This window comes from Leuresthes tenuis, unplaced genomic scaffold (genome assembly GCF_036924035.1).
Source record: "Leuresthes tenuis unplaced genomic scaffold, fLeuTen1.0.hap1 SCAF_2, whole genome shotgun sequence".
Lineage (NCBI taxonomy): Eukaryota > Metazoa > Chordata > Actinopteri > Atheriniformes > Atherinopsidae > Leuresthes > Leuresthes tenuis.
The window spans coordinates 25,657,246-25,671,945 of NW_027325356.1; the positions used below are offsets into that span (position 1 = coordinate 25,657,246).

At 36.8% G+C, this 14,700-nt stretch overlaps 1 protein-coding gene across 4 annotated transcripts in view; it reads right to left on the reverse strand.

The window, feature by feature from the left end:
* Window positions 1-7,264: 7,264 nt before the first annotated feature.
* The window catches only part of LOC140302056 (protocadherin-9), a 192,397-nt gene continuing 184,961 nt past the window's right edge, over window positions 7,265-14,700 (reverse strand). For all 4 annotated transcript variants that reach the window (XM_072380800.1, XM_072380798.1, XM_072380799.1 and 1 more), the window contains one exon: window positions 7,265-9,354. In XM_072380800.1, coding sequence (XP_072236901.1) covers window positions 8,987-9,354 — 368 coding nt within the window. In that variant the 3' untranslated portion in view covers window positions 7,265-8,986. The remainder of the gene's footprint in view (window positions 9,355-14,700) is intronic.

Below are 14,700 nucleotides of genomic sequence, written 5' to 3' on the forward strand. Positions count from 1 at the left end.
TGCCCTGAGATGACTTTTTGTTGTTTGTTGGTGCTTAAAACAATTTTTTTTCAAATGAACAATTATGTAAAGAACTAAATAAGACAGTATCTGACACATTAGTAGACAAGAAAAGAAATACAATAAACAACTCTCGTTTTTATGATATTGACCAAGAAAGGGTCAACAATGTGATCATTTTTAAATGTACTTTAATAAGAACTTTGGCCTTTGTGCTTGGTTGAAGTAACTCAAAAGTCAATGAACGATTTCAGTAGTAATCAATGTGAGGAGGTCAATGTCACAGTGGCAGCTCCTATATATTTGATTTTATGAGTAATGTTTAAAAAAAATATGTAGAAATGAGTCATACAGACTTGGCTGATGTAAGTAAACAAAGCGTTGTATCTTTAAGCTAGCTCCTTCCCCAGAGCAGCATGGTTCTCCTGGACTGGGTCGTCTGTTAGTGAGTTATTGATATAGAATGTTGAGGTTAAAAAGAGGTAGGAAAAGTTTCAAAAATAGAATAATCTAAGTGAACTAGAATGAAGAAATCCTGAGATAAGATTTGATTGTGAAATATAAGCATTAAAAACAACAACAAAAAAACACAGAAATGCAGAAGATGGATACTGCTCCTTTATCATTTAAGCAGTTTGTAGGTGGTGCTTTTGAACAAGTGGAGAGTATCCTGATAAGCGTCAGACTGAACTTCAGTTCTCCACAACTTCAGCATGTGGAATGTTTATATTATTCTCACTGTATCTGACCCAGCCGGTACGGTATTGAACATAGTGTTGTGATTCAGTGGCTAAAACACTATTGTCTTAAAAGCAAACATCTGTCTTAACCCTGTACATCCACAGCCATAAATGGGAATTTGTTGCCATGCTTTGGAGGCTGACGAAAGAAAACAAAAACAATATCAAGAGATGATATAAGGTAATGGAATGTCACAGGACCAAACAAGAATAGCACTGCGTATTTCTAAATACTAATGATATATGTATCGAACAGGCATGCTCACAAAAAGATGCAAAAAGAGAACATTTTTCATTCTGGTTCATCTGTCATACAGTTTGCTTTGCTTATTTACTTTTTTGAGGGATCTGAATGTAACGTAAGTGTGAAATTAATCCATGTGTACAATTCAATGTAATGAGCCTTGTATATACCATTGCAACATAAATTGTAAAATAGCAAAGAACAGAAGATCGTGGTGTGAAATTTGATAAAACTGATCAAATATTCTTACTTGTGAAGAACTTCTTTCCATGTCAGTCTGAAACAGACCGACAGAGGTGGCTAAGTGAGGCTTCATGTGACACAAACATAAGAGTTAGGTCATAACTTTAATCTAAATTTCTGATATATAAGAACACACTGATGAACATGCTTCCGTAATAAATTTGTGTATTTCCTGTTAGTCATGACACAAAGTAAATGTCTGAGGTATATACACATATTTCATTAGCTTTTTATTGGAATCAACCACAGCTTTAGTCTCTTCTCATTTATAGCCTACACAGAGCAGAGGGAGAAATCAAGACTGTATTCTTTCCATGCATCTAAATTTGCAACTCCACCAACTGAACCAAGTAAATGAAATGCAGCACAACAACAGAGAAAATCAGTTATTGCTTACCGATAACAATGAAGCCAACTCTTCATCTGTTTGTCATCCTGTTTTTTCTCTGAGCTCTCTCCAGAAGTAAAATCCAGTCTACTGTTTTGCTATTGTCCAATCTCTTGCTTGTACACGTTACCTGATCTTCTTCACTTCCTCCTACAGTGCTTAGCATTGTCATATGTCTCTTTACTGCAACTGCCACAGAGTTGCTATTGTTTTTTTTTTTTACTTTACTGGTAATACCAACCGTGTCTATTTTTCTATTCTAAATTTTTTCACTAAGTCGAAAATGTGTTTTCAGCTGTTACTTGGTACTGTAAAGCAAAACTGTCTTGCCTGGTTAAAATTCAAGTTTTAAAGTGCGGTATCTCAGCCCCAGGTGCTTCAGAGCAGTTTCAGGCCAACATTGATGTTCTTCAAGACAGTCAGAAGCACACAGTTTTAAGGCCCACAAACCTCTCTGGTGTTGCTTCAAATACAAGATACTGTCAGTATGCTATACCATTTAAACACAGATCTGTGACCTCTTTAAAACTGATCAGTGTATGTACAGGAGAAGATCGATCAATATTCCTAATTTTTGCCTGATACACAATATATTTATAGTGATTTTTTGATTCTCAGTGCCTCAGAAAACTAAATTTCCACCATTACAAGTTATTGTAATGGCTCAATGTAATCTTGTTTACATTTTCTTCTGACACAAACACTGAGTGTTTCAGGTTTTCATAAGACATCCTCAGTATTCAGCTTGGATCTGAAGTATTTCACAGTAACCCCTAGGAATATAATAACTCAAATGATTCAGATTTGTGGTATAAGGTCAGAGTTAGAGGAGCTGGCCAAGGTACAATTTCTACTTACAGACTCTTAATCTGTCATAGTTATTGCAGTGGCTATTGCATGACAGTTCATGTTCTCTCATCTTCCTCTTCACTGACCTTCATGTTTCATTTGGTCCACCACCTCTTTCTGTGGGTACATAGATATAATAGATTGTCCCATTATTTATTTAAATCCAGATTGTAAGGTTAGAGTTTTGGGCAAAATGCAGGCCTTTGCTCTTAGAAGACACTTAAAGGTTGTGCTGCGATCCCAGTGCAAGTAAACACATCATATATATAGACAATTACTGCAATTCAGATTTTCCATTTATTTTCTGCTTTCTGTGATACTGTGAATTATTCTGGTGGCCAGAGCAAACAACCCCTGCTTTTTTTTTCTTCTTGATATTATGAAATGACTAAAAATGTAGTTTGGATATACAGTGGATATATATACCACATAAAGCAATCTTTTCTTCTACTTTCGCTGAATACTACAGATGAATGTTTGTTCCCATTCATTTAGTTGCATTATTGATGGTGAAATGAAAGATGATAAAATGCCAAAGATGGCACAGTTTAACAGACATAGAATGATTCATTTATGCCAAAAAGGTGCAAAAATTATTATTTTAAGAACTCAAATGCAGTGTGTCCTTAAAATTTTAAGACATCTGCAAAAGTGGAAGACTAAAGAAGTGGCAGGTCTAAAAAAACTATCTACAACAGATGAACAGTATCTGAAAGTGATGTCCTTCAGAAATGGTAAAATATCTAGCAAAGACGTGACACAGAATCTGAAAGGTGCAACTCGACCAACAGTTGATCCATTTACGTTCAGCGAAGGCTCATCAGGAAGAGAAGAGAAAAGGTTGAGGTATGCCAAATTGAACAAGAACTGGACAGAAAGTCAGTAGCAACAGGTCTTATTAAGTGATGAATTCTCCCCAGAGCCCAGACCTCAAAATTACAGATGGAGTGTGGGATCATCTTGACAGAGAAAATAAGAAAAAACATAAGAGCTTTGGAATGTCCTTCTCGTAATGTGGAGAACTCCTCCTGAAGACTACTTAAAGAAGAAAAAATGTCTAAAACTTTTAATGCTGTGTTGAAAAATAAAGGTGGCCATGCTAGACTTTAAGCTCATTAGAATTACACAAACGTTTTTCCTTTTACACTGTATTTACATTTATGTTAGCACATATTACAGGAATTCACTGCACCCATTTCCCACTTCCTGGAAACATATAAAGAGATTAAAAGTGGCACAAGACCTCAATATCATATTAGATAATATCATAAAACTAAACAATTTTCAGGATTTGGCTTAAATGTAAAATATCCAAGAATCAGCAATGTCAATGTATGACATAAATTTCTGATTAAACCAGCTGAAAAAACCCACCCACTCTCCTTCCAACATACATGGCTGCAAAAAAAGCTCTGGAGCCAGTGTTTAATTTGTCCTACCTGGGCTACTGTAGCTATAAGTTGGTGTGAAGTTGTGGTGCATTCAAAGTTTATGGATATAGTGCTCATTCTAATATAATAGAAACACAATTATGTTTTATGTTTCTATGTTTCTAACTGATGGAAACAGTTGTGAATAGTATAAAAGATTTCTTACAATGGATCACTCTAGCACATGGGAGATATATTATTTGCATAATAGTGTTTTTTTTCAATAGCAACTGTAACTTAATGTTGCACAATACGCTTTTCCTAAATTGCTCAATTTTCCCTTAGATAACTTCAGATTTTTATAAATTTGCACAGATTTGCTTCTGTGTGACTGAAAGGTCGAAATGTCTATAAAACGAAGGTAGCTTGGGTTAAACAGCTTCAGGGATGTTCAACTCTCACCTCCATTTGACTCCGATCTACAGAGAAACTAGTTCCTTTTAAAGCTGCACTCTAACTGCTTTTAGATCTTGTCATCCCACAGAGCTCCTCTTCAGGTGAGCCACACAGAAATTCCTCCTGGCTCAAAACATTTAGGCTCACAAGACCATAGGTTTGGTTGGACTGGTTGAGATCTAAACTGAATTCTCCCACATTCATTAGGCTAAATTAAACTTGGTGCAGACCAATTTATGCTCTTATTAACTTCAAATGCAGCCCTAAAATGTGTAGATGGTGCTGTTTCCGTCTACTATATCTTTGAGAAGAGTTCTCTCCTTCTGTCTGATGTGCATGCTGTCTCTGTGACTGATTCCCTGCTGAACATTTACTTTCTTCCTCTTTGTGCACAGAGGCTTCTCTGTCTGAAAAATATTCTCAAAGCCATAGAAAAAGCAAATGCGATTGGGAACCTTTTTACTTGGTTGTGGCGTGACTCTAATTTACTTCTCCTCACACTTCCAAGGCAATTAGCTTTGAAGCTTCTCAGAAACTATTCTTGCACAAGTCGATAGCTAGCATGGCAAGTCAGAATTTAAGCTGGTCCACTGGGCGACAGCTGATAAATATATCAAATGAGGTTACAGTAGGAAAGAGAAACCTAAAAGAATGAAGAAAGTACAATTACTTCACCAGTTATACTGGTACCTGGCCCTTCAGTACTGGCCGCATGGTATCATAAACATTGTGACTGTGACTCGATGATCACAACATTGCTGTTTTATCCAAACAAATGTAGAATGTTACAAATAATTATGGATCGCAGAGCGAGTGATATCTGATGTTAATTTTCTTGCTAAGACACACTTTTAAGCATTTGAGAATGAGATCTGAAGGCGTTTAGGACAGCAGAACAGAAAAAAAAAAGAAAAAAAACATTTATCTTAAGGCCCTAAGGATTTATTTGCTTAAAAAAATCAATGCATCAAGGCCTGTGAATGATTTTTGGTTGATTGTTGCAGGGAAACTGTCTAACAAATAAAATAAATCACCCCTGTCAATCCAGATAAAACCCATTAAAGTAGGTGTATCAAATTATTGAATATTACTGTGGGAAGTTTCCTATTAAACTAGTTACAAAATGACAATTAATTTGTTTGAAATCCCCATGCAGTGTTTGTTGTCAGCTAGTAGGTCAATGTTCTGCAGGCTTTCTACTTCAACCAGAGAAGCAGCAAACTGTTGCCAAAATGTTTATCTGATTCATTTCGAACCAAATTCCGCAATATTAATTATTATTTTAAGGATACATTGTCAACATATTTACAATAGCACACTAACAGTGCATGACTTAAAAAATTAACAGCAAGTATTGTTGAATTTGGTCACTTTGCTCACCACTCACAGAGAAAGCTGCATTCACCCATTCACATGTTTCTTAGTCTATACATGGACTCACTCACACCGATTAGTTCATCAGGGGGCAACGTGGGGTTCAGTGTTACTTTTGAACCCAGTCTCATGGTAAACGGTGAATTAGTCATTTATTTTATTGATTCACATTCACTTTTTTTTTCTTTTATGATATTGCACACAAACATAGAGCAACAGAGTCACAACATTCTGTGAATTTGTATTGAATGCTGCATCAGATTTAATAGGTCAAATAAATCCACTTTTGGAGGTCAGAATGATAGAAGGATGGCGCTACATATCTGACCAACAAAATCGAGTAATGCCCTCACAACTATTGTCTTTGCTTTGAAATGTCGAATTAACATTCGGTCGCTTTTGCTTTTCATCTTCACTTTCTGTTTTACACATTAAAAACTACTTGGTTAAGGTTAGGTAGTGTGTAAAAAAAAATGACATGACATGGTTTATGGTTGGATATTAAAAAGAGATGAGTAAGATGAGTCCTACGATGGACTACTGACCTGTTCAGGGAATGCCATGCCTCTTGCCCAATGACAGCTGGGATTGGCTCTTCTGTTTGGTGGACAATGGAGATGTCTCCTTATCCGGCCGTGTGTGTTAAACAGATGAAGGTTACTGTGAGAAGTGTTGCCTGTGTATCAGCTGCACTATCTGCAAATGGCACCAGCAGTGTTTCATTTTCAGATAAAGAACTGATACTTTTAAGCACAAGAAGAAAAACAGACATTTCTGTTGTTTGTCATTGTGGTTAAACAGTTTTTGATTGATTTGTATGTCTTGAGTTTAAAGAACTTGTCTTCGAAAGCTCACTTTACTTGGATAGTGATTCATTTTTACAACTCATGCACTTACCTTGAAGTAATTAAAATATTCAAAGTCAAACTGAGCAGGATTTTCCTAGTTATATCACGATATTCCCATAATCTAGTCAGGAGTTAATGTTAATTCCCATTTTCAATACAGTTAGGGAACTTTAAGTGTGGAAGTTGAGCTTGGGGTCCAGTAATTTAGTGCATTTAATATTGTGTTCTAAAAACACATTGAATTTGTCTGCATACGTTTAATTAGTTTATAAGAAAACTGAACTCAAATGCTTTGCTTGGTTCAACTCTCATTTCCATAGCAGCGTCTTACAAAATTTCACCTTCCTAGAATTGCCCGTCTCAGGATTTGTTATTACAGTGGAAGGTTTTTTATTGCTCACAGTGACCCTGAAGTAACCTGAAGAACAGTTCCACAAGAGGACACATTTATGGTTGTTTTAACACATTAGTCTCTGTTTGGCTCACGTATAATTGTGCCATCCTTGTTCATAATGAAAGATATATGTAGAGGAAACAGCCAGATAAGATCATGGAAATGAGGGACAATTACTCAAATTAGCCAAAACTTCAAGAATGCACTGTGCTCTCATGATAAATTAATACATTTGGTCAGGATCTTTTATCAAATTACCCAAGTTTCATGTGGGCATACATTTAAGACACATATTTTCTGATGTAACCATCCTGAACACAAATTAAGCAGACACATAATTAAAACATTTATTGCAGTAGCTGTATACCTGTATTGTAGTAACAAGGATTAACTTTTTCAGTACCAGTGATGTTAAACACCCTCACAACTGACAAACATACCGCGATAAGCAAATCACTCCATCCCACTTAACTTTTTTATATTGTGACATAAATATGAAAGTGCTTTACAAACTGAATAGCTCCTTAATGCACAACTCAAGTCTAGCCCTACCCCATCAAATCGCCATTAAAAGAAGTAAGAAAAAAAAAGACACAAAAATGACCAAGTTAAGCTATATCTTTTAGCATGCTATTCCATTGTGTATTTGCCTTCCATGCTGTGGGATGACATCAATCTTACCAGACGGTGGGATGACAGAGGGTCTTTCATGATCGACCCATTATCTGCACATGCCTTTTTAGTTTTTCTTCAGAATCAAAGATTTGAGAGTTTGCACTTTAGCATTTGTGTGATTATGCCTCGGAATTTGGCAAACATTCAATGCATAAGGCATTTGATTGACAGACAGGATAGTCTTTGTAGCCAACATGTTCTTGTTGTTTAAATAAGCACAATTCATCATTTGAAGAAACATCATGAAGGCACAGTGATTAAAGTGTTGTCTTAACCTGTGTTTTCTTGTGTGGAAAATAATAGCCTGTGTGGAAATAATTTATATGTATATATATATATATATTTATATACATATGTCAATAAATTGCATGTACTGCTAAGAGATTGAACTCACAATTTGAATAAAATCTATACAGTAATAAGATCAACGTTAGATAAAACATTTAGCCATTTACAAATATATTGCTATTTAACCATACTGAACACTTTTCAAAATCAGTTTACAGAGGAGAGCCTTCAAAACTTTTCATTTTTGTAATGCACATATTGAGCACTGACATCATTCATACAAAATATTTTTATCTTTTTTTTTTAAGGAAAAGAAAAGGTTTGCCTTCATGATTTTGCTGATGGACTATGGGCAATGCCTAAATTACAGGGATGCATTTTGCTACAAAAAAAAATGAGCGCAGTGTTTGTTTCTTTTTTTTTAAGAATTAAGGAATTGCTTTCTTGTTGTATAGTATGACATGTTAAAGATGTTTGTCCAGCTGAAATCCCAAACCTTATGACAAGCCTTGATGATAACAGCCAATAACTGTCCTACTCACTGTGGATATTACAGACACGTGATCATGGTTAATAAGTCTTATTTACAAACACAGAGACAATGACAGAATAAACAAGTGTCCACAAACAGTGTTATAAGAACAGCACTTTCAGAAATGTAATTCAATTTTCTTTGATTGTGTTGAATAATATAGTCCTGAACAACTCAAATAACAATCACACCACAAATATTTGTATATATTGGTCAGCCAGTAATACTTTTTTTTTCCTTTTTTTTTGTTTTCTCTGTTTCACTTAAGTCCTTCATTCACATGTCCAATCCACACACAAAGTGGACAGAGAATGCTATTCAATGATAAAGAAATACATGAAGCGTCACAAAAGAAGGTTTTCTGTTGAGCCATAGTAAAGTTTCATTGTAGAGAACAGAGCATAAGCACTATTTTGTGGCCTACACTGTACATGTTGCGCTTACACTGCAGAAGCATCAAAATAAGTGGGGAAAAAAAATGAGAATACAATAAAACGGGAGAGGAGCTCAGGTGAGATGTTTACTGTGTCCTGTTTACTGTGTCCAGATTTAAGCACGCCTTACAGCACAAAAGCAAAGTCCCTCTTATAGCTGCTGGTCCTTTGGGCTGTCTGGACAGGAAGCCGAATGACAGGACTTCAGGCTCACCAAGGGAATATCAGCCATGCCACTGCTGAAGTGTCCCTCTCCACTCCCAAACTGCTTCCTGTCACCGAAGTGCTCTGAACGTCCACTCTCATTTTTCCAGGTTCTGGACAGGGTATGTCCATTAAGGAGTTTGTCCTTTGGACCCCACTCCTGCTGAGACCCAAAGCTGGACATGGGCGACTTTGGCTGCTGGTATGTTCCTAATGTGGGGGGCATCCAGCAGTTGTCTGAATGTCCCAGGACAAGGCACTCTTGTGTGCACATCTCTGTGGCTTCCACGAGGCCACGCGGTCCCAGAGGGCCGTCTGAAGAAGAACAAGAACATAAGTATATGTTTAGCTTTACAATAATCATTCTGTAAAAAAACTCTTGGATCAGTCCTTCACATGATTTAATTCTTCTTACAGAATACCACTATGTTGGAATGTAGGAGTTTCAGACGAAAAATAAATGATGAGGTAAAACATAAAAGAAATACAAAACAATAAACATTGAAACTTTTACAATTTTCCGAGAAGATGCATTAACACACTTGTACATGTTTGCTGTGCTTCCCCTCAGTTTGAAGTTTGGCAAGTTTTTCATGTTATAATTAAACACCCTAACCCATTTATCCAGTGATGAGCTGGGTCATAACATTATATCATATCATAGTTTTCCTTGTTAAATTAGCAATACAATATGAATCAGGGGCTGCTTAAGCTGTTCAATTGTTTTTCATAGCATATTTTAATAGCCTAAGCTAAGTGACCTTGATTAAGGTCTGTATAGTGAAAAATTTAAAAGCTAAACACTGAGAAGTATCATCATTCACAGGATTTACTAAGCAAACCCAGTCTTCGATATGAAAGTAGAGGTCAGATGCTATAACTATCATCCTTCTCTGATTATTCCGCGGTGCAAAAGAATTGCAAGGAACCAACAAGAAAAAAATACCAGAAAAATTAGTTTGCTTTCCAGCAAAACATACACAAAAATAATATAATTTCTGTGGGACAATGTAAAAATAAAGGCATTTACAATAGATTTAGAAATGAGCTAGCAGATTTGACTTTTCACACCATTTATTAGAATGAAAAGCCTTCCATTAAATAAGACATCAACATGTTGAACAGGCTGCAGAGCTCTCCTAAGTCACTAAGTACCCCCAATACACAGGAGGTCTGGGTTATAAGAGCTGGGAGAGCTGTATTCAGTGGACCAACCATCAGTATGTGAGAAACATGAATGAGCTGTGCTTGAAAGCATGGGAGGGCCATAGATCTTGAGTAGGGTGATAGAACAAATTAATTTATATGTGCACTGTTGTGAGTTCACAGAGAAATTGGCACTAAAATGCTACGTGAATAAACACCAGACCAAGTCAGAGAAAACGCAGCACTGCAGCATTGTTACCGCACTTTAAGCCTTTAAGCATTCCTGACAAAAAAAAAAAAAGTTTTTATCAAATTATTCATCTATTTATTGCTGGCAATAGCATGACAGCCCTGTCATTATCAGCAGGTTATGAGACAATGATTGGAAATCAATATTTTTGGCCAACCTAAAGTCTTTCTTTAATATGAAGCAGTACACTGTCTTATCTGAAAAAGGTGTTACCTAATGTAAATGTGTTCAGTATAATCTGATAAATAAAATTAAAAAAAAAAACATTTGAGCAAGCTTTGCTATTTGTGTCTGTTTTCTTAGCCTCTTTTTTTAAAAGAATAATAGAAATGTCGGTCTGATTGTACATTACGTTTCGGTATGTTATAAATCCATCCGCTTTTCTTCCAAAAAGATCATGTTAACTATTTGTCCTAATTTGCCTTTTTTTCCCCAAAACATCATATAATGTGGGTACTATAAGGTTTCAGTTGGCTTTGTATTTCTGCATGAACCCGTTTATTTCTTAAATCATTTAAAGTACAGAAAAATTAAGGTCACTTTTTTTCTCCAAGCAGAAACCAAACCCGAGCAGAAAGCAATGGAGGAACAATCTACTGGTTTATGAAACAATCATGGCAATGAAAAAGGCCAAGTTCTTTAAATGTCTACATAGGCTGATTTTATTTTATTTCTATATTTCGTGCCAAATAAAATGACTTACTCATTAAATGGGCTGTGCTTACATACCACTTTTCAAGTCTTGGTGACCCCTCAAAGCACATTTAGTCTACAAGCCACATAGTGCTTTTTTCCTCAATCACTCTCATTTACACACACCGATAGACATATTTTTCATTCACATTCAGAAATATATTAAATTATGTTAATTTAGTTTTATAGGAACACATTCTTACTCTACTAAGCTTGACTGCCATAGTACAGGGTTTTGGCTTTAAAAGCAAATCTCATATTCAAACCTTGATGAGGAAGTCAGTCACTCTTCTGCATAAACGTTTAGTCCATCACAGTGCCAGGCACTCATAACTGGCATGGTAGGAGTCTAAGACACACATTTTTATAATTGCATGAAGAACAACAAAGAGCAATAACGCAGGCTACCCAAGAGACAGCAAAACAAATTCCTCAAATGAGATTGAAGAGGACTGAGCAGACGTCTGGGGAGCTGTTAAGGAAGAAAGATTGTAGCGAGGGGAATGGCTGCGTTTACGTACATGCTCTACAGTGCAGAGTAAGGAACTAGTTACAGACCTGCCATTTAAGTGACATTTTGATTTTTTTGTGTTGCTAGATAAATGGCTACATTGAATGCACAATAATCATGATGTCACTGATGGCATTTCTTCAAACTTTCTAATCACTTGAAGAATAACAGAACTTGTTGTAAATGCTGTTTGCTTGCAGCATTGGCAGTTTGTGGACTAATTATCAAATTACAAGACTGTAATGTGTGCACTTTATTTTGATCTCACAAAAGCAAGCCAGAGATTAATCAAGGACATTTTGTGCTTTGCTATTCCCTGGGTGTAACAGACATGAGTATTTGCATGTAGACTGGTACAATCAGCGGCCCCAGTGGGCAGTAAACGATAATTTGGATCACTTATTTTCCCAGCTAATCTCTGCATACCTGCTGTTTGAGTATGCACAAACTAAATGCTGACTGAAAGACCAGTTGAGAGACTGAACAGATAGATAATGAAATCTTTAATTGTGGCCAGCAAACAAGCGACCAAGCAAGCAAATGAGCAGAGAAGGTTAAATACAGTAGATGACTGAATCTGTTTGATAACTAATGAAATATTAAGATATTTAACTGTTCATGAACCAAAGTCCTCCCTTAATAGAATATTACAATTTTAGAAACTCCTACTCAGCAGAACAAATCAGACCAAAACCGCACATTGCTCATATTCTTCTTACCAGCTCTGAATAAATGCACACAAAGATTAGATCCTGCCTTAACCATGCAAATATATTAGTCCTTTTAAATGAAAGAAGACGGTTAGAGGTAGAAGCTTCCCCAATTAGCTCTCTTCCCTCCGGGAATGACTTTTTGACTTTACTACACTGTTTTTAATTTTTTTCTTTTGTTAATGGAACATTCTGGTTATTTGCTTCATTAGGTTGTAACTCTCCCCTGTGTAATCAGAATAATTCAAGCTGTGCTTAATATTTTTGATGAAATACTATTTTCCTTTGCAGTTTTACGCACAGAATGTAGCTGCACAATCAAACAATAAACTCAAGAATCAGTCACTGCTGAAACCGTTGTGGCTCGGAAAACCCTGATAGAAGTCAAGTGACATCCTGCTACTAGAGCTGTGGACAGATGATAAGCACCACACACCATGGCACTACAACTGTAGATAAGAACCCTTTGGGCATGTACACCATTGTAACGCTGCTCGACAAACAAACTCGTAAATCTGAACTAGATTCTGTACAGTCCAAGGGATATACAGAAAATAAAGGATTTTTTTTGTGAATGGAAAAGTGATTTTCATGGAACTAACCCTTAATTTAAGCCAGGCCAGTAAGTCCATTGAACATTAGGCTTGAGGTAATTTAAATCAAATTTCAAGTATAACCTTAAAATAGCGCAGTGAACATGGTCCCAGATCATTTTTCTTCATTCTGATGACAAAGAATGATTCTACTTCTCTACATCTCAGGTCTGCTGAAAGAGAGGATGATGATGCATTCTCCTACATCACATTGTCACATCATCCGTATGCATATTCAGCTGATTCTTTATAGATCTATAGGACTGTGTTTCCTTTGTCACACAAAATGGTTTCCACATAGTTTAGTGCTTATTTGCTTGTACATAGCCCATTGGTAATAGCTACTACATTCAAGAAGTTAAGTTCCTTCCGACACACACATGCAGACTTGACACACAAGCAAATAGCCAGTGGCGGGTGCTTGGTGCAGAGCCCCTGAGTGCTTTAAATAACATTGAGGCACAGGTGTTGAGGAATGCAAGGGATTCAGAACTGTGTCAGATGGTGCTGACTTTTGCTCACAGCACTGTGCAAATGTTGCAGATGTCCACAAAGACAGATACCTTAAAGACAAAGAAACCATTAGATTGCCTCTTGATGCAGTGTCATTAGGACATGCTGGAGGCTGGTCTGTTTAATTCTGCAGAAGCTGTGGATTAAATGTGAGCCATGAGGAATAGCTGTTTAACGATGGACACTTTGACCAAGCAGCTTTTACAAGCCTCTCTTTCTGTCCTCCTACTCAGCATCAACAGATCACAGAGGTTATGGGGGAGGAGAGAATCATCCTAGTTTCTGACCGGAGGTTGTTTGCAACTATAGGGGAGTACTCTTGTTTTTAGTCTTCTGGCTATCACTAATGAGATAATGTTTGGCTAATTAATTGGATGCACACTATCAGTGCTGATGTGCCAGCCCCACACCAACAACAGCCTTTAGAGTGGCAAGAGGGAATGGGTGGAAAGGGGGATGTGAGAGTGATTGAGTGCGGGGGATTTTGTGTCCATAGGGCTTGTTTATTTATCCATGCTGTTAAGCATGCCCAGATGTTGTTATTTGGGGATGAATGAGGCTTTGTTTTGGGCCAGCATGTAGGCTTAAAGTTCCATACGAATATCTCCAGCTTCTGCTTAAAACCCCTCAAGATACCTCTGACAGATTAATTCAGTATGCCTTAAATCTGCTGTGGGTATTCTTTGTGACCCTTTCATCCACTAAAACAAAACATACATGAATATATCGCCATCCATCACTGTTTACACAATAGTATGCAATGATATACAGTATCATAAACATAACCTGTATTAAGGTTTGCCTCATACCAGCAGCAAATATACCGTAAATAGCTTGGGGAAATGTGTTAGTGGTATGATGGTTGGTGTCCAACAAGGCATAGAATTACAGCTGTATACAGCTTTGCACAAAATGTGAAAACACACCCTGTGATCTACAGTAAAGGCTATCTGGGGTTGGACAGATATAATAGTGAACGGAGTAGAACAGAAGAACATGCTGGATGCGTTCTCCTGAGAGTAGCAGTCTGGCTGATGGATCCTTTCTAGTGCTCCCTTTGAGGCCAGGCAGCAGCATCTCATGAGAAAAGATGAAGGGCAGGAGGGAGTCAAAATAGAAAACGAAGACAAAGCTTGAGAATAGGAGTGAAGGGTGGCCAAAAAAAGAGAAGCAAGCCAAATAGAAGAAAGGAAAAGGTGAGAAACAGTAAGGAAAAACTGAAAAAAAAAACACAAAGCTTGTCAA